Source organism: Panthera pardus, unplaced genomic scaffold (genome assembly GCF_024362965.1).
Source record: "Panthera pardus isolate Hobbes unplaced genomic scaffold, ASM2436296v1 HiC_scaffold_7, whole genome shotgun sequence".
Classification (NCBI taxonomy): Eukaryota; Metazoa; Chordata; class Mammalia; order Carnivora; family Felidae; genus Panthera; species Panthera pardus.
The window spans coordinates 51,935,923-51,956,370 of NW_026527002.1; the positions used below are offsets into that span (position 1 = coordinate 51,935,923).

General features: G+C 34.6%; 1 protein-coding gene across 7 annotated transcripts in view; it reads right to left on the reverse strand.

Moving 5' to 3' along the window:
- Window positions 1-20,448, reverse strand: part of ANGPT1 (angiopoietin 1) — a 363,665-nt gene that overhangs the window by 54,184 nt on the left and 289,033 nt on the right. For 6 of the 7 annotated variants that reach the window (XM_053896598.1, XM_053896597.1, XM_053896599.1 and 3 more), the window contains 2 exons: window positions 20,049-20,281; window positions 2,085-2,212 (listed from right to left, as the gene is read on the reverse strand). In XM_053896598.1, coding sequence (XP_053752573.1) covers window positions 2,085-2,212; window positions 20,049-20,281 — 361 coding nt within the window. The remainder of the gene's footprint in view (window positions 1-2,084; window positions 2,213-20,048; window positions 20,282-20,448) is intronic. The other variant, XM_019467860.2, reaches the window with a different exon arrangement.

Sequence of the window (20,448 nt, forward strand, 5' to 3'; positions counted from 1 at the left end):
TGAATGTTAATCTAAAAACCTTAAAACTTGTTTTATTTTTATATTCATATATGTCATAGAATCATTAGATGTCTAAAGGAAGGTCACTTAATATTTTTAGATAACTTTATTGTTATAGTCAAATTCTATTTTAGTGGAACTGACAATAATTTGGGGATTCTTTCAGGTCTTGGGGAATACTGTAGGTAAATTATAGAGTATTTCTGTTAGCTCCACTCCTCTCTCCCAGGACAGTTTCTGATACACTTAAACACTACTATGGATGGTGTGTGAGTATGTGGATGTGTATACATGTGTAAATTCAATACCAATTGAATTTACGCTTAAGTATTCTTTTAAGATATCAGCAAGTATAGTAAGAAGGCTTCATTATCATAAGATCCAAAGGATTCAAAATGTTTCCCTTTACAATAAGTTACCCTCTTCTCTTTACTACCAGAGTCACCATTGTACCTCACAGTTTTTTTCCCCCTTTTAATCCATGGAGCACTTAATTTAAGTGAGGTTTTGCACAGAAGCCCCAAATGAAAAACAGGTGAAACTAAACTTCTTTGGTGGGTGGCCCAGGTAGCAATGTATGGAACTCCCCCCCCCCCCCCCACTTCCTCATTATAGAACAGCATGAAAGGACTCTTTTAGAAGAAATTTTTGTCCGAGGAAATGGAAAAAAAAACAAAAAACACTGAGCTAACTTCAACCACTAATCCTTACTGAAATGAGGAGAGACAGGATGTTGGGAGAGTCCAGACTCTGCTCTTGACAATGATGTAACATCTGGCACACTGGTCTCTAAGATGCATTTCTTTCACCCATCGAAAGAGACTAATAATCAAGAAGACTAAATTAGACTGACTTACTGTATACTACATGGAAGTGTTGGTATTATCATCAGAAGGTCATTTATTCATTCATTCAAACACATATTTACTGAAGACTTGCTATGTGCCAGACACTGTGCTGGGTCCCAGAAAATCAAAGACAAAAAAGGCACAGTCCTTGCCTTGTAGAACCCTGCTGGTGAGAAAGTCATTCAAAGCTGCTTGAGGGAATTAGGAAAGGCCTTCTAAGAACACTTGCTCAGTATCCACAGGAAATGAGGACATGGGACTGGTAATTTAGGTGGGGCAAAGAGAAGAGGAAAGTTGTTTCATCTTTTGAGCATGGAACATTACAAAGGCAGGTGGTCTTCCTGGAGCTTTGGGTCCCTCTTGGCACCTTGGGCTACATAAAGCTTTTACATGTCAAAGAGCATGGCTCTCCTCAAGGCTCTCCATATATTCTGCTTCAAACAGACAGTCTCAATCCCTACATCTCCACAGTATGTTGTAATTATCTGTGTAACTGTCTGTCTTCACCACTACAGTGGGATCTGTTTGTTCTATATTGTGTCCCTAGGCAGGGACTGATGAATGACACTCACTGAATATGTATTGAGTGAAGGAATGGATGGATGATTTAATGAATAAATAGGGGAAAAGCATATATAAAGGAGATATGACAGCAGGAACATAGTGTTTGCTTCAAAGTTTACTTTGGATCTTATTCAACATACTGATGAATCCTATCATCCAACCTACTCTTTTAGGTAAACATGAAAAGCAAATCCTATCAAGATTGTGAGTTAAGATAGAATACGTTTCTCCCACCCTAATAGGAGCAATGATTCTGCAAACAGTTATATGACCCTGGCTCCCCCTCTACAAGCATCTGGACTGTACATGATATGTGCCATCTGGGTCCTTGGGGCTTTGAAGATTGCTCCTAACTCTTCTCCATGTACTTGAAGTGCATACTACTTCAACATGTAATCTATGCAAGGCAAGCATTTATGAGCAATGGGACATCCCAGAAATGAACAGAGGATAAATAGAAAACTTTGTGAAAGAGGGACAGGAGGTGTGGGGTTGGGGGAGGTCTGTACAATAGGGTTTTCATCTTTTATGGACCTGGCAAACAGTATCTTTGGGAGAAAAGAGCTCAGGCATATATATTTTCAGTTTAACAAGCCCACAAATCAATCTGATTATTCAGCAATTCAACTAGGATCTGCTTTACATCTCGTAAACAAACACTTCTGGTTTTACCTTTTTGGGTTCTGGCATATTATTAATATAAATAGTGTAGATTCCACTTTTATTAAAACCAGCTTGATATACATCTGCACAGTCTCTAAATGGTTTCTCTTCCTCTTTTTTTCCTCCCTTTAGTAAAACTGCAAAAAAAAAAATTGCAATATGTGAACAAGAATATCAGTACCATTAGTACCCAAATGGACTCCAACTATAACTAAGCAAGCCTTTATTTCCTCCAAACAAATGTCAATATTGCATTTACCGACAAATAAATCATGAAGACAATAATATATCTGACCTGACTCACAAAATTACAAAAGTAATGGAAAAATCTGTAGAGCCATTTCTAACTGAACACTTTTTTATATTTTGCTTAATTACTTAAATCCTGTTTTTCTCTATAACTTCTAGAATATCAATTCAAGGGACAAAAGACGTAATGGTGTAACACCTCTAACTGGCAATAATTATGTCAATTTTCTTGCAAAATTTCTAAAATGTTCTCACCTACATTTCATAGGAAACTTTTAAAAAATGCTAGAGCATTTTTGGAGGAGGAAGAGATAAAGATCACAAATTCAAACATAAAAATACAGTATGGAGGTTTAAAATGCTAAAGTAGGTAGTATTGTTTTTCTGTGGCTTTAGACTGATAAGCTCCTAGAAATTTTTATTTAAAAATTTTTTTTTAAATAATTAGATTTAGAAAGTAGAAAAGAGCCTCTAACCTAATTTACCTAGAAACAAAAGGGAACTGAACTTTGGTTTTTATATAATGCCTGAAGTTAAACTATCAGGCCAATAAAACACATATAAAAGAACACAAATGAGTAAGGTTTGAAATGAACTTATATAAGGGAAGAGTTCAGTGAAAGGTGGAAGTCAAATGGAAAAGGAAATTTAATTAGAGAGGCTCTCCTGAGAACTTAAGTTTATTCATTGAACTTCATCCATTATGAAGTTCTCATTAGTGAAATAAAAATACAAAAATGACTCATATTTAGTAGTCCTTTGCTAAAGATACACATGGCATATGTATAAAATATTTATAATTAGTATTTTCTAATAAATATATATGTTAGTAATTTGTTGCATTAACCCCTCCAAGAAGTTTTTTTTAGGATTATCTTATCATCTTGACCTTAAAGTCTCATGTTATTTAATAAATACCTGCTTTCAATCACTTTGAGTCACGATGGCCTTTTATACTGAGAATATCAAAGGTATATTATTTAAAAATGTTTTAAAATTGATTTTACATGCTCTAACAATCTAAAACACTAGCCTGATTTAAATGTAAGATGCATGAGGTTATTAACTGATAGGTAATTTATAGGTAATGTACTAATTTATAGGTAATTATAGGTGATTAATTAGGAAGTCTAATTGGTGCAAAGAATGACTATCTCAGTATAAATACTTCAAACTTTCAAAAATAATTATATTTAAAGGAAATAAAACATCCACTCAGATACACTACCATAACAAAAATACAGAATTATAACTTTTAATAGTGTCATGGTTTTCTGTATAGCTCATATCTGTGCTAATGGTTTTGCCTACTTAATAAATAATTACAGCTGCAATATCAACACAGAATAAGTAATCAGAAGACTACACATTCATATGACAGTGAAGAAGCACTGCACAGAATGTATGCAAATAGCAATTTAAAATGAATATATAAATGCTTGTTCAAAAGCCCTCTTTAATTGTAATGGGTGTGTTGATGGGTTATGTAAAGGTAATATTCTGAAAAACATCAACACAGTTCATTTGTGCTTGCTTATTTTAAGTTAATGGACTACTAAACAAAACCTCCCTAAATTCCAAATGTTTAATCTGTTGAAAAAAGTTGAAAATAACCAAATTAGATGCAAAAAAAAAGGGGGGGGGGATGTAAAGAAATGCCAAAAAAATTTAAGCTCCTTTGTGAAGATGAACACAGGAAGATGTGGTCAAGAGGAATTCAACGGTAAACCCAGTTTTCTTTTTTGGGTAAGAAATGGAGAAAGTCACTTATCTAAGGAGAAAATGCTTCTCTTACTGAATAGACCACTTCCTGCTCTCCCTTATTTAGTTATGCAGTGAGAATATGCACCCTTCCCACTTCTCTGTCACCCACTCCTCTTTTCTTTTCCATTTCAGGAAGATGTGGGTGAAGAGGCCCTTGTGTGGGAAAAGGGAAACCCACACACATTTTCAATAACAGAGAAAAAAGAAAAACGTTGAGTATTACTTTATTTTTCCGGAAACTAATCGTATAAAAGTGATGTCCAAACCGTGAATATAAGTCTTATAACTGGAAAAATGCTTTGAGTATTCCACCATAAAATGTACAGATAGTACTATGGTTATACTGTGGAGTTCTTGTTGTTGCAATGGCAACATAACCTTATGAAGATATTTCATTTTCTTGAAATATGAAGTTCTATTTGAAAAATAGAAACACACTCTTTGCAGAAGAAATAGTCATTCTTTCCAGAAAAATTGGACTTCTTATATTTGATTACTTATTAATTAGTAAATATTATGCTTGAAAGCTCGATCCAGGCCATAGTTTAGAGTATTGAAGGATTTAAAATCAGTTTAAGAGCTCTGTACACAGCTCTCCTTTGACATTTGTACTATATACTATTGTTTGGAAAAGGTCCCTTCTATAAACTACAAAGTGGAGCAGTTATACATGTCTCCGAGGCAAGTGTATGAATTATGTTACTCAGAACAGAGTGACTGAATTATATTAAGAACTGAAGAAGTGGTAGTTATTATTAATGTTACAGTAATAATAATAATATGATTAATGGCAACACTATATTATTATTCTCTCTTATAGAAGGGACACTAGCAGGCTGGGAAAGGCCACCAAGTCTAGCCAATGGAGTGGTGATCTTCCACCCTCAAATCCAACATTATAGCTGCCCAAATATTAGGGAGTTACAATTGATTGGTTACATTAGGATTATATTGAACTGGCCTCTCCTTGTCAGAGTTGGCTAACTTGTTTATTTTATTCATCGACTGCATCACATCATACTATTGTTAAAGTCTTAAAAAAAAAAACACCAGGTAATCTAATCTTGCTGCATATATAAACTTCCTCTGAACAGTTAAAATTTAAAGATTATTTCAGATGAAATGTATTTAATAACCCATTGTTAATAAAGGTTTTAATTCCATAACTTTAATTTGCATGACTAATTATTTTCTTTGTTAATTACTAGAGATGTACAGCTACATATTATAAAACTGGGCACATAGTAAACATTTTAAAACATAGGAAAACAATAAAAAGATGAATTTAATGAACATTACAAGTGTCAGAACTAAGGATACATTTTTATAGGAGATCTTGAGTTTCAAAAAATTAATAAATTAATAAAATTAATAAAAAATAAATTAATAATAAAATTAATAAAAATAGAAGATGATATCTGGAGGAATTCATGGTAAGTGACAAGAGATGGATATGGAAAACATGGTGGCGGAGGATATAACAAGCATCAACTGGACAGAGCCAGGGGGAGTGAACTGGAAACCTTATTGAGGTGTTAATCTATCCGTCAGAGTAGTTTAAATTTTTTATAATAACAGACTGGTTTAAAAGCATGAATTAAAAAATTAATCTTTATATCTAAAAGTTCCCTCTTTGATCACACACTGTTTTCTTTTCCTCTTCCATTCCTTAATTCTCAGTCTGTCTTTCCACTAATTGAGTCTGGATGCCCACCATTACTATCAGTCCCTTACTAAGCCTTCCTTGCTTTCCTTTCTTCCTAACTTCTATCACAGAGTCAGGCATTAAAAACAGTTCAGGTGGAATTCTGGTGCTCTCCACCCACTGTCCTTTCCTCTACTAATCCCTTGCATGGATAAATTCCAACTCAAGGAAGGACATTTTTTCATTCTCTCACCCCTGCTTCCAGATGGCAAACACTAAAATGAGGCTATTTAATGACATCCAAATGCGTGTTTTCTAAATGCAGCTATGTTCTCCATGCTGCTCAGTCAAACCCTTGGTCCTTTCTAATAGATTTTCTATTATACTTCCTGAAACGTGTACTTCAGACCTTTCCACTTTTCCAAGGCTAAATCTTACTTCTATCATCTCTCATTCTTTATACATGACCTTGTTTTATGGTTTACTAAGAAGACCAAAGTCATTTGATATTTCCTCCACCTTATTCACCCATACTACAGAAGCCGGCTTTGCCTATCTTTTCCCTTGCCTTTTGTGTTGATGTCTCTTGGTCCCTTTACTATTCTCTAATTGTCCTTTCCCTTTCATCTTCATTGAGTTCCCTTCCTCTCTTCACCTACCATATACATATTGACTAGATTCTACTCTCAGATCTCTATTTCTTATACATTTGCTCTTTTTGCAAGCTATCTGTCATGGCTTCAAACTTCTACATAAAAGCTTTCTAAGATATAAACATTTTGACATTGTATGTTTGCATCTCTCTTGACCTCCAGATCCATATTTGTTTGTCTATTGGGCAGCTCCTACTGCTACCTCAACTTTCATTTGCTTAATGTTGCTTAATATTTCCTTCCAAATTCTGTGTTCTCTCTTTTCCTAACTAGTCCCACTACTCTCCCTCAGCTGCCATCAGTTAAAAAATAATGAAAGCCTAAATATAAAACAAATAGACTGTGGCTTTTTAATTGGTTTTTCAATTTAAAAGCTTGCCTCCTGTCCCCTCTTAGTTTAATCTATGCTATATTAATTTACTCAACAAATATTGATTGAACATCTTCTACGTGCATGACTTTTCCTAGACAGTAAAGATACAAACATAAGAAAACCACAATCTTCTCTTAACGCAATCACAGTGTGATGGGAGAAAGACCTACAAGACCTACTATACATAGTAGGTCTTTCATTAGTAGGTCTTCCATGATAACTCATGATAGCTGTATCCATGATTAGTACCTTCCATGTAGAGGAGAACTCAATTCAAGCTACCTTAAGCAAAAAGTTAATTTATTCAATCACAAACAATCTAGAACCGAGTTTTAGGTAAAGCATAACCAGGTTTCAAAGAATGTGAATGGGAACTGGTTTCGTGCCTTTTTTTTTTCTTTTTGACTCAGCTGATGACTCTCTACCTGGTCACAAGATGACTAGCAACAGCTTCTAGAGCTATGATGTTAGCAGCTTAACTACAGCACCAAAGAGAGATAATGCACAATTTTTATTTTGGATATATGTGTCAAATTCATTGGGAATATTTAGGGAGAATATATTCTATCTGTCAGGTAAACTTGGGAAAGGCTGTCCAGAAGAGAGAACAGTTGAGTGAATAAAACGTGTAAAACATTTATCTGAACTTAATTTTAAAAGCCTGGTATGGCAATTTAAAGACTTTATGCACACCAATATCAGCAAATAAATCTAGAAAGTCTCAGGAAAGAATCATTATTCATTCTTTTCATTTAGCCTTATCTCTATAGGCTAATCTCCATGATCTAAAGGGAAAGAATAGGAACACAAGCAGGTGCATGTATGTCTTTCACCAGCCAACATTCAGTCAATAAGACACCTGAGACCCTGATTGTAGCAACTGTTGACTTTATCTGGCTCTGCCTTTTATTTGCCCAATGAATTTCAATCCAGATGGCATGTCTGCCACTGGGCTGACTGGAGGGAAGAACCATAAAGCTTAGGAGGAGGGTCACTTCAATTCAGATGAACCCTCAAGAATAAACTTCCTGGAATGTGGAATTGGTAATTCTGAGTCACAGGAAACCTAGTACAGAACACAGAAGGCAATTAGCCTTTGCTACCAAAAACAATGTAAAAAGCTGAAGGCCTTGATTCTACTAATTTCCTAATAAGTTGCTTTAAAGGGATAAATTCTTTATTCCTTTAAAATCTTAGATGTGGTTAATGAAACAATGTAAAAAGCTGAAGGCCTTGATTCTACTAATTTCCTAATAAATTGCTTTAAAGGGATAAATTCTTTATTCCTTTAAAATCTTAGATGTGGTTAATGACTCCTACCTCTAGTATTTAGCAAACATCAGAATATATGTGGATCAAGTTATTGGTTTAAGGATAATCCTTATGTTACTTATTAGACCATCATCACTACAGAGAGCACAGTACAGGAACTGACCCTAAATCCATAATTTTTCAATGTGACAGATTAGTGAAGTTAACTGAGCATATGGATAAGTAAATCACCATATCTGATAAGGTGCAAACAAGCAAACAACTGATTGATTAGATTCTATTCTTTTCAGCCAGGTGTGTGGGCATCTCATGGAAAAGCCATTTGAAGATGCTCTCTAGATTCCTAATTTATTTGAAAGGACTTTTAGAAATAGGAGAAGATAATACCTTACATTTCTAGGGTGTGGAAAATTAAAAGGTTTACAGGCAATATTCAACATTTCAATATTGTGTGGGTGGGTATGAAGGTGAGCAAAACTTACCAGTGACTCTATAAATACATATCACATGTGTATAGCTACTTAAATACATAAAAGCTTGAGGCTTCTGAACTGAAAATTTCCAAGTTGGCACTTTATTTTATATAAAAGATACGCATATGAACCTAAATATCTGGGGGTTGACATCTCAGCATGATTGGTTTAACCTACAAAAATGGCAATTACATACAGTTTAATGTAGCATATTTATATTATATGTATTTATGTGTATATATGTACTATATAGAGTACACCTGAAGTCTTTGGGTAAGTAGCTAAAAGCTTCTTTTTAAAAAAATCTACTATTCTTTTCCCCACAGTCCCTCTAATCCTGGTATAAGAGAACACTTGAACATCATTCACTTGCTACATTATAATTTTAACTAAAATTTTTGTTAAAATTTTTTTTCTAAAAAAAAAACAACCCTATTCTGTGTATGTGTATATTTTGTAGATAACTAGCCATCATCTTCTTGGTGGAAATATAATAATCATGATCGTAATAAAATCAATTGGCATACTAGTATTAGTAACTAGCACACTTACTATGTGTTAAACTCTGAATTTTGTGAGCCAAGTATGTTTTATATGCTTTGTTTCATTAGTCCTCATAAATACCTAATGTGGTATATTTATCAATATGTTGTATATATGAGGAAACTGAGGCTCAGAGATGCTTTCTAACTTCACCAAAACTTCTAAGTAGTGAGATTCTTTAACTATAAAGCTAAGAATCTTAACTACTTCTTACTGGCCCCTGGAGTGAAGTCAAACTCAAATAGGACTCCAGTGACTCATCTGTCACAGAGTCCCCAGCAATACCTATCTCAGCTGACAAAGTCATATCCAGGGTGTTGGGTAAATCAGGACAGGCCTTAATTCTGGATGGCTACAGACTCTTCTCATGGAAGCAAGAAGTACTGGAAGAGTGACAGGGGGCAGAAAAGACAAGAAAGAAGAAAAACTGTTGAGAAGAGAAGAAAGGAACAGGTAGCAGAATTATCTGTGAGATGGGAATTCTCAGCAGAAATGTGGAGCACTGGTGGCCCACAAATTCAGAAGCTAACAGAGAATTAGGAAATAAGAGTTGCCTGAGCAGTTACATTGGATTTCATAATATCTATATCCTAAAAATTGTGCTGACCAAAGTCTACCTCCATTAGTCTTAGACACTATTCTCACAAGCCTAATTACTTGATCTTCTAGCCTCTGAACTATTTGCTGAAGTGACAAGTATAAAGGACGTGCTAGTGGGGAAAGGGAGAGTAAGCATATGTGTGGGTATTTGTGTGGGAGTGTGTTTGTGTTCATCTTCTAGAATAAGGCATGAAGACAACAACAACAAAAATGATAATCAAAAGGGTTTTTTTGTGTAGGAGGAAGAGACAGTAATCTTAAAAGTAGGCAAAAATAAGAAATGAGAAGAGTTTGGGCAGTGTACGAGGGACAAATTCTATACTTTTTCAATGGCATTGTATTATGATGCAAATTAAGTCATGCTGAATATAATGAATTATTAAAAGCTTTGGTTTTATTCAATTTTTTATGAAAAAGGAGAAGATGAAAACAATGCAGAAAATTTACTATCACAATATTTTTAAATTTTCTTAACATTTTACTACTTAATGAGGTACATTTTAATTATCTGGAGAATATATTACCCATACGTATAATTATAGGCATGTACATTTTTAATAATATTGAGGTGTATGCATAAAGTGCATAAACTGTTAAATCTATGTGGACATGCAAACCACCTTATGCCATAGGTAGATTGCTAATTTTATGGTATTTTTTTTAGTGTAGAATAATGAAGCATCAAGCTAATTCTACATATTTGTACTCTAGTTTGATTAGTGTATTTAAAAATTTCCAATGCTCTTCTAATGTGAAATGACTCATATATATATATATATATATATATATATATATATGAATGTATATTTAATGCATATACATATGTATATATATACACATACATACACGTGTGTGTGTGTGTGTATATATATATATATATATATATATATATATATACATGAATGTATATTTAATGCATATTACCCTTAACATAGCAAAGAATGGGGAAAAAAAAGAATAGAAAATTGAAAATGGATTTACACACAACCTTTGTTTAAACAAGCAATACTCATTTTTCACAAAAATTATTTCTGTGTTATCCTTTTGGGCACCCTGATGGGCAGTTATAAGTGCTACATGACCCTTGCCATTTGTTCAGAAGGTCATTCCGTTAACAAAAATATGTCAGGTGTTTCATGTGTGTTAATTTCCCATGTAATGTTTTTGGCCTGATTGGAATATATCGGTTTTGAACAAAAGATTTCTCATGCATGTGGGAAAGCTTAAAGGGCATCTTTTGTGTTTTGTTTAAGTAGACAAATAAGTAATTTCAGCAAAAGTCATTAAAAACGGACTGAAAGTCCTTGGGCAATGCTGTAAAATGGAAAGCAGTTGCCAGATGCTTTTGAAAACTGACACACAAAAAAACCCCACAACATAACACCAAAACACTTCAAGTTTTAAATAAATAAAGACTGACTGTCACCAGAGGTATGTCACTTCGATTCTTACTCTTACGGTAAAATATACTTGAAAAATAATACTTGATTGCCATGCTAAGTTTGTATTCTGAAGTTGGGATTTCCCTAGTCATCAGATGTGATACAAAACCAAGAGAAGAAACGGAATGATTGATATGAGTCATAAAATGTGTGGATTTGTCTAGGCCATCAAACACTAAGGTGTGTGGTACTTTTATATGAAGCAACCTGGCAGCAGAGCTGGGGCTAGAACTCAGATGCCCTGATTCCTATTCCTTCTAGACCACCATGCCTTGCCCTCTAAATGTCATATGTCACAGCGGATCCAAGACACTGGTTAGGTAACCATCTCAGTCTAAGGTAACCTAACTCTAGGGAGATGAGCTGGAGGATTAATTATGGTTGGGATTCAGTTTACTTGTGCATTTGTAAGTGTGTATATGAGGCCACAACAATGGGACAAACTTCCTTTAGAACCAAATCTCCACTTAAAATTAAACCCAAAGTTCAAATTCACTACTCTAAAGGAACTCATGCTTGCTATGAAAACAGAATGTTCACAACTTAAAATAATTATGAGTATATGCAAAGACACAAAAAACACACATATTAAAAGAGGTTTGGCTTGGGGCACCTGGGTGGCTCAGTTGGTTAAGCGTCCAACTCTTGATTTTGGCTCAGGTCATGATCTCAGGGTCATGAGATCAAGCCCCATGTTGAGATCTGCACTGATAGCGAGGATCCTGCTTGGGATTCTCTCTCTCCCCCACTCTTTGCCCCTCCCCCAGTCATATTTTTTTTCTTTCTCTCTAAATAAATAAATAAATAAATAAATAAATAAATAAAGAGGTTTGGCTTAATTGGTATTTAATTATTTAACTTTATCATAAATTCATTAAAAAGATACATCGCTCTTAGTAGGTCACATATTAATGTGATTCCTTATAGGAGATGGTCCCACTCAGAATGTGAACATCCAAGCCAGTAGTAAGATGAGATTCCAGTGTATTTAATTATGATGTTGATATTCTTTAGTTGAAAATAAATGACAAGCTCCAATAGGAAACTAAAAATGTTTTTTATCAATAGTTTTAAAGGTTCTTTAAATGCTAAAAATCAATATTATTTTGTTTATATGTATTTAAGCTTAACTGTATAGTTGTTGTATTTTTCAGGTTTTATTTCATCTTTCTCCCTTCTTAAAGCTGAAGACATTTCATAAGGGTTTCACTGTATGGTTGATGTGATGCATACGTACTAAATTATGTTAATAAAATTTTTTTCTCTCTCTCCAGGTAATTATAGGTATCATTTGGACTCAGCGTTAAGTACCATAGCTTATCTATAAGTAACCACTGCTCTATTACATCCCTAGACTCAGGAAATACTTGTTCAGTTCAACTTGAGTGTGGATGAGTCCAGGAAATGACTTAGTTGGAATTCTATTAAAAATATTTTGTGCTTTGAGGCATCTGGGTTGCTCAGACAGTTGAGCATCTGACTTTTGATTTCAGCTCAGGTCATGATCTCCCGGTTGTGAGTTTGAACCCCACATTGGGCTCTGCACTGACAGTGCAGAGCCTGCTTGGGATTCTCTCTCTCTGACCCTCTCCTGATCATGTGCATGTGCTCGCTCTCTCTCTCTCTCTCTCTCTCAAAATAAATAAACTTAAAAAAATATTTTCTGCTTCTTTGCTTTAATCAATCAGATCATGAAAGCAGAATAGAAGAAGAAATGGAGTTTACTCAAGTCGAAATGTTGGAACATCAAGGCAACACTTTTATGCGTGTCCGTGTGTGTGTGTGTGTGTGTGTGTGTGATACTTCAGTTTCTGAAGCTGAAACTCTAATTCCAAAAGAGAATTAACCACAAAATTTCAAGTCTCCCCCAAAAGATGTGGTTTTGAAATGATTCATGGGAGAGGTCAAAGGCTGTACTATTTTTTATTTTGCTATCATGAGTTTCACTATCTGCTATTCACGCAATTTTTTTCCACAGAAATTACAACTTTTCAAAAGGCAGATAACATGCTCCATCAAAAAGGAGAAATATACCATTTCCAAAAATAAACAGTCACTTTCCCCTTAAAGCCATTGGGTTTTATGAAAGGAAGTGCTAGAAAGTGTGGTTCATTTTAAGGAAATTGTAAATGTTTGACATATAATTTTCTGTCAAGATAAAGCATTTCCCTCATTAAATGGGAACAAGTGCTCACTGTGGTGTTCAGCAGATGACTTCCTGTATTTTTCTTTCTCTTTCTACCTAATGTTAAATTGTGCATTACAAGTAGTCAACGAAAACCCAAATATTTTACTCAGTCAATGAAAATGATATATTCTATTTTTATCAATGTTTATATAAGTGACATTCAAAAAGTTTTAATTTCCTCCCATTGCTTGTGATGTTTTTAGAATCATTCTTAACTCAAGGGACTTGCAGGAGTTCAAACTATCTCATCCCTTGACTGAATGATTTACTTCACAAACTCAATAGACACTACACGGGAGGTAAATTCCTTTCAGATGGTAGAATTATTCTGTTCTGAGAACAGAACCAAATGTCTCCTCAGCACTGGGAAAGAAATAAATGCCTCATTTCCCCTTTTCAGAAGGCCAGAGGACTGAAAATAATGATCAGAAGTTCCATACCACGGCAATCAGCCTCTGGGAAAGATATTTTAAACAAAATAATTTAGATCACTTAAAAATTTATAGTATCCATCATTATGTCTTCACATGATGTGAAAGAAGTTTTTTTATATTTTTATTTTTTATTTTAATGAGCTGCATGAGAAGCTCCTTATAATTTGAAATTTGCGCTTCATATTAGGGACCTAACTAAACAAGCATGCGCACGTCTCTCGGTATTTAAGTTTCTTTTACTCCTCTCTGTCCTGTGTACATCCCAACACACACTGCTCCCTGTCCTTTCATGGGCCAGTCTGCTGGGTGTGGGCAGATAATATTTTTTTGCTTTCACTTCTTCTTGCTCATGTTAATTTATTTTTTAAAGTGTATTTATTTATTTTGAGAGAGAGAAAGAGAGAGAGGGGGAGGAAAAGGGAGAGAGAGGGGAAGGTGAGGAGAGAGAGAGAATGCTAAGCACAGTGCAGAACCCAATGTGGGGCTTGAACTCACAAACCATGAAATCATGACCTTAGCCCAGGTCAAGAGTCAGACACCCAAGCATCCCAGGCTCTTGCCCATGCAATTGAGCCATACATGCAACCAAACTCTCCCTATAGGAAGCCACATTCCACATCTCAGTTTAAGTTCACATCTCAGTCTGCCATTTTTTTTTTTTTTTTTTGGCCTTTCTGCTTATTTGCCATTAAGACAAGACATTTCATAGCAGTCTTGTCTCTCTGCCATAACACTGTTCACTACTGTTTTTTTCCTCCCTAGTTCTGTTTTCTTTTTGGTCTCTTTTTGGCCATCCCTTACAGAACTCTCAATTTTCTCTCTTTGATTTTACATTCTTATGATTTTAAACTGGGTTCATAATCTTACCATGTAAATTCTCTGAAATTACACATAAGCTTGTGCCTGAGTGTTTGCACTAAGCGAGAAGGAATGGTAGGCTACTTTTCATCAGATTCTCGAGTGGATCTACAACCCCCCAAATGGTTGAGTCATTGCTTTATATGCACTTCTAATGATTTCATTTGCTGCACGGACTTACTACGTTGTGAGGACACAGCAGTCTATGCAGTCATCCAGATTTCACTCTTGAATTCCATATTCCTATTTCTCTGATTTCCAGATTCTAATTTCCCATAGTCACCTCAGTCAATATGCCCCAAACTAAACTCATTATGTTTCCCCCTTATACCTGTTTCTCTTTACATGTTGCTGATTTTAAGGAATGTCATCAACATCCCATCAGTTACTCAAAGTAGAAAATTAAAAGTTATATTTGACTCTATTTCTAATAGGTCTTTATTTCTTGTTGATTCTGATTCTCTTTTTTCACAAATTTCCCCTCCATCTGTCTTTCCATTTTCCCCCTTTGAATCTGACTTCATTATCTTTCTCCTAGGGGATCCTTTTGAGAATCGGATGAAAACCACGATCAACTCTTTCTCTTCCCTCCCCATCATAGTATATTAGATAACATACAGGCTCGAGAATCAGACTCTGGGTTCAAATCTCAGCTTGCTCGTTTGCTAGCAGTGTGATATTTAGAAATTATTTACCTCTCTATGCTTAGTCTCCTTATCTGTCAAATAAAGCTAATAAGGGCACATGCTTAAAGAGCTGTTATCAGAACTGAATGAGTTAATATATGCAAAGGGCTCAGAAGGTTGTATTTACTCTCCAAATATTTGCTAATATTTAAAAAATGGCAAACACACCTATCTGGTCCTTCTACTTCCAAGCTTACAAACTCTCCAATACATTCTTCCTACAATGTGACTTGGGTAATTTTTTCTAAAATGCAAATGTCAATATTGTCCTCATATATTAGCATGACCCCCTTTTGCTTTCAGAGAAAAAAAATGCAGCTTCCTTGATCTCCTTCAGTTTACCTCTCTAACTCCACATTTCACTGTCTTCCTGGCTTTGATTCTGAGATTTAGGTTATGCATTTAGGTATGGGATGAACCATAGTAGTTACCTCATACTGTTATTGTGGGGACTAAGTTAATACACATAAAGTTTAAGCAATGCCTGAATCATAGTAAGCACTCAACAACATCCTTAAGAAGACTGTAGATGCTGTATTCTGCCCTCATCATGTCTCTGTCATGATTCTAATATTTCTCTTGTATATTTCACTAGTGTCCTGGCATGTTGGCCTCACCTCTACCAAACGTTTATGAAATGTCATTGTGTGTTTATCTGTCTCTCTCCCCACCAAACTCTAGTTTCCTTGACGCTAAAGACTGAATTACATCTTTTCTCTCTACCCAGTGGTCCAAACCCCATCTGCTATATAACAAGAACTCAAAAAATATTTGTTAAATAGAAATGGATGAGAGGAATATTCTTATACCCAGAAGGGAATAAGAAACATAACAGTTGCTGTATAACTATTTTTGAGTGAATGGATAAATTTATTAATTGTACCTTGGTATAGCAGGAGTATGCTCCAAGCTGATTTAGACAGTAAGAAAACCAGCCCATGGTGGAGGGTGGAGGCTAAATACTATTTTCTTTTTTTACTCTCTTTCTTTTTTAGTGCACTGTTACGAATTAAATTCTTGATCACATAATATGTTTCCCTTGTGTGTGCTCAATGTATGTGGCGATGGTTTAATCACTTCTGAACAGAAATATGAATGGTGAATGTCTGACAGTCACAGCCCCTGACTATCCTTCCCAAAAGAATGCAAAGCCTTGTTTCCATGCCATTATCAATGTAAACTTTTTAAGTCCAGCAATAACTGTGAATTGCCAAAACCATGAAGCAATCAGCTAAGTTTTGACGCTATGATAACATTGAGGGCAATATTTTTTTAGTGGGTAATGCTTCTAAGAATAAATGTGACCAAATGTCTGCAGACAAAGGTAAGACAAAAAAAGTATCTTACCCAGAAGACTTACAAAATGGATGCAATTCAGTTTGAAATGATTATTTGCCTAAAACACCACTATTGCCTGTTTGGAACAAGAAGAGGACAGGTTGGTGAATTATTTAAGAAAATGTGTTTGTCAAAAATTGTACTTAGCTTAAATGCATCTTATGACATTAGATATTTTAGTAGGAAAAGTTCTGTGAAACTAAACAAAAATAATCCCTATGTGCAAAGATGGATTCACAATTCCTGTGCCGAACACATGTTTGGGGAAATGATAAATTTCCAGCCGGCACTTCCTAAGAATGTTTTTATCATGTAACTTTAGTGAGTTTTAAGCACTTTAGAAGGCATAAAAATAAAACTACAATTTTTTCAGCATTTACTATGGATGGGCACTGATGCTATATGTTTCATAAAAATGTCTTTTAATTTACTATAAACTCATCAGGTATGCATTATGATCCCCTTTTAGACAAGAAAACAAAAGCTAAAAGAAAGAGTTTGGATGATTCTCAACTCTTGAGCATTGTGTTCAGACAATTTCCATGAAAGAAATTTTGCTTATAGATAGCACTTAATAAATTTGTGTTTAACTGAATCTTGTTACTTGGAAGAGAAAGAAAGAACTAAAGTTTAATGAGTCAACTATGTCATGTGCTGTTTGCCTTTACATGCAGTACCTAACTTAATCCTTTCCCTATCACTAAGAAGTACACACAATTATCCTGACTTTACAAAATGATGAAACACCTCATAAAGGTTAAATTAGTTGCCGATGACAGAGAAAATGCACTAAAAATTTCTTCTCTTACTTTGTAGTGATATGTTCAGGCCATCTCCAGAAGTGACTGGGTCAAGTTGGAAACAGAGGACCCTTAAAGTCAATTAAACATTTTGGCTTTTTTATCATTAACACAGCTCATGAGGATTTTGGAAAAGCTTTCAGAAGAATGCTCTTTGAATTTTTAAAATATATATTTTAAAAAATTTATGCATTTATTGTGATATATTGATTTAGATGTACGTGCATATATTTAAATTTAAAAGTAGAATATGTGCATATAATCCTTTGATAAATAATAAATCCATTTGATAAATAAGTTGTTGGTCACAAAAGTTTGGAAAGGGTTTACTTATATGTTTTAGAATTAGAATGAAAAAAATTCATTTTAGTGACTGATATTTAATCCAGTATTATGATATGCATCATTTAAAATTTTATATTCACCATAACTGAAGATTAAGGCACCAGTGAAAATGAAGATATGCAGAGAATTAAAATCTTGATGGATACCTCAATAAGAGGCATTTCCATTTTGTGTCATCTATGAGTCCTTAAATGATCAAATATTTAGTTAGAATGCTTAACTACAGAATTAAAACAAAGATTAGCAAGAAGCAAATAAAACCGATGGTTATAAGAGCACAGAACCCATTGGAAAAATGGGGCAGTAGAGTTACATGAGGATCACAAGTCCTGTAATTAAATTGGAATTCATTTTAGGATTGTATCATTAAAAGGAAAATAAATATCAAGAGAAGTATTAGGCAAGTTGTCTCTATTATTTTTATTTGTTTTGGATATGCTATATGATAAAAGAGATATAGTTACTTTTCTTCTACCCTGAGTGTATGTGATGGGTAGCATCTATTAGGATCATAATTGTTTAATAAATGTTTCTCGAACAGATGTTTGGTTGCCTGACGTTGCACCCAAACTCCAAACCCAGCCAGGAATTTTACTTTTGCAGTCACTCCCACCCATGCCTCTAAAAGTTTAAAGACATATTTGTTAGACAAATACTCAGAAAAGAAGTGAAATTATGATAAGCAGGCAGACATATGAGCTCTGTGAGAATCACCAGGGCTTGATATTTCTAACATCATGGAAAAAAAAAAGAAAGAAATACTCAACTCCATGTGCTTTAAGTCTCAGGATGATAAGAAAAATATGTTTTCAATGTTCCCCCTAATGTATTCAGTTCAATATGAGAATAGATATGTCTCATATTAATACTTAATTTCTAAACACTCATGAGCTCTATTAAAATTCTCTGGCAAAATCATACCATGCTTTCTTTCCAGTGGACTCTAATTCAAGGTTTTGGCAGGCGCTGACTGATTAGCAGGTTTTTTCCTTCCCAATCACATTTCTGAGTACACCCAAATGGAGCTCTGGGAACTTACTGTTTAAATATATTCTTTACAAAGTATATGAAGGACTTGTTTAGACTATCTAAAGGAGATAGAATTCAAGGTAATGGAGTGTAATAGAGAAATGTGAAATGTCTTTAAAACAAGATCACTTCAGATGGAATTATCATCTATATTCGTATCTATACATGAAAGCATGGAATAGAGCTAATTTTTCATATAACTCAAGCCCACTGTTAAATTAAAGGAGTCTGTGTATTGCATATGCACACTGAACCACCATGTGAACGGTCACATAAGCCACAGTTTAGTGACAACCATAGCTTTCAGATGGAAGTGGTCTCTTTCACTCATCACTATTTACGATTCTTTGCCTCTTCACTCAGAGAAAGGCTGATTAGCGAAGCACCACTACAGAAGATGACTTTAAGCTTCAAACTTTGAAGAGCCCTCCTGAGGCTAGGGAGAGGATCTGCGTGAAGTGGATGAGCACACCCAGAGGCATTCATTCAATAATCGATGGGTGGGGCTGGGCAAATGGATAAATATTTTCTGAAGACACATAGGCGTAAATATTGTCAATGGTCAAATGGCTCCAGATATTCCAATCATATTAAAAATTTGTATTTCCAACACCGGAAACTAATATAACGATATATGTTAACTATACTGGAATTAAAAAAATTGCACTTCCATTGTCACAAAGACACCCCAGAATAAATATGCCTGGATGTTCTGGTTAGGTCTTCTCCACACAGGACTAAACATAAGTTATCTTAATAAAAGCCTTTAACAATAAAGATTCTTTCTCCTTCACAATAGTTATTGGTAACTTTCATATCTCCTTTTCCCTGCAGGTGACTCCTCTTTCTCCCCCTCTACAAAAGAAATATTTAACATTAGCTTTAATATGGGAATCTTCCTGAAACTCTCCCCAGGACTCTGAACCAACCTTGAATACTGGCTAATTTCTGCCCTCTATATTTAAATGTCTAACACCATGACATCAAATATTTATCCACAACAGTATTTCAGATTTTATCTAAGAGCAAGCAAGAAAGAAAAAACCAGCACATTCTTTTAGTGAATATATTGTGAATTCACAAATTCGAGCTCATGAATACATTCTCTGAAGTTAACAAATGAGAAAATTGTGAGTGCAAATTTCATGAAATGCTTCTGAGACTAATGTTCTTTTTACTGCTTTTATACAGCAATCAATACAACCAAGAAAGTTATATTGAATATTTACTTGCTCCATGTTAAATCAAGTATCTACTATGCCACACTGAAGAAATTCTTACCACCTTCTTTAGTGCAAAGGCTGACGAGGTTATGCACAGTATCCATCAGTTCCAGCTGCTGCTTCTGAAGGACACTATTATTGTTGGTGGCTCTGTTCAATTGTTTCTCCAGTTCCTGAATAATGTATGTTTGACGAGTAACCAAGACTTGAAGATTCTCTCTCTCTTCTTTTAAGGTGTCCAACTCTTCCTTGTGCTTTCCCTCCATTTCTAAGATTTTATGTTCTAATAAACTACAAGGAAATAAAGACACGACTATTTTAAAAGCAGTATACAGAAATGTGATTCAACTAGTTCCTGAGTTTATTTAAAGTCAGCAATTTTAGTCAGGTATGTCACAGTAGAAATATTTTATAAATGAAAGACTCAGACTATATATAAAATAAATATTTAATGCATA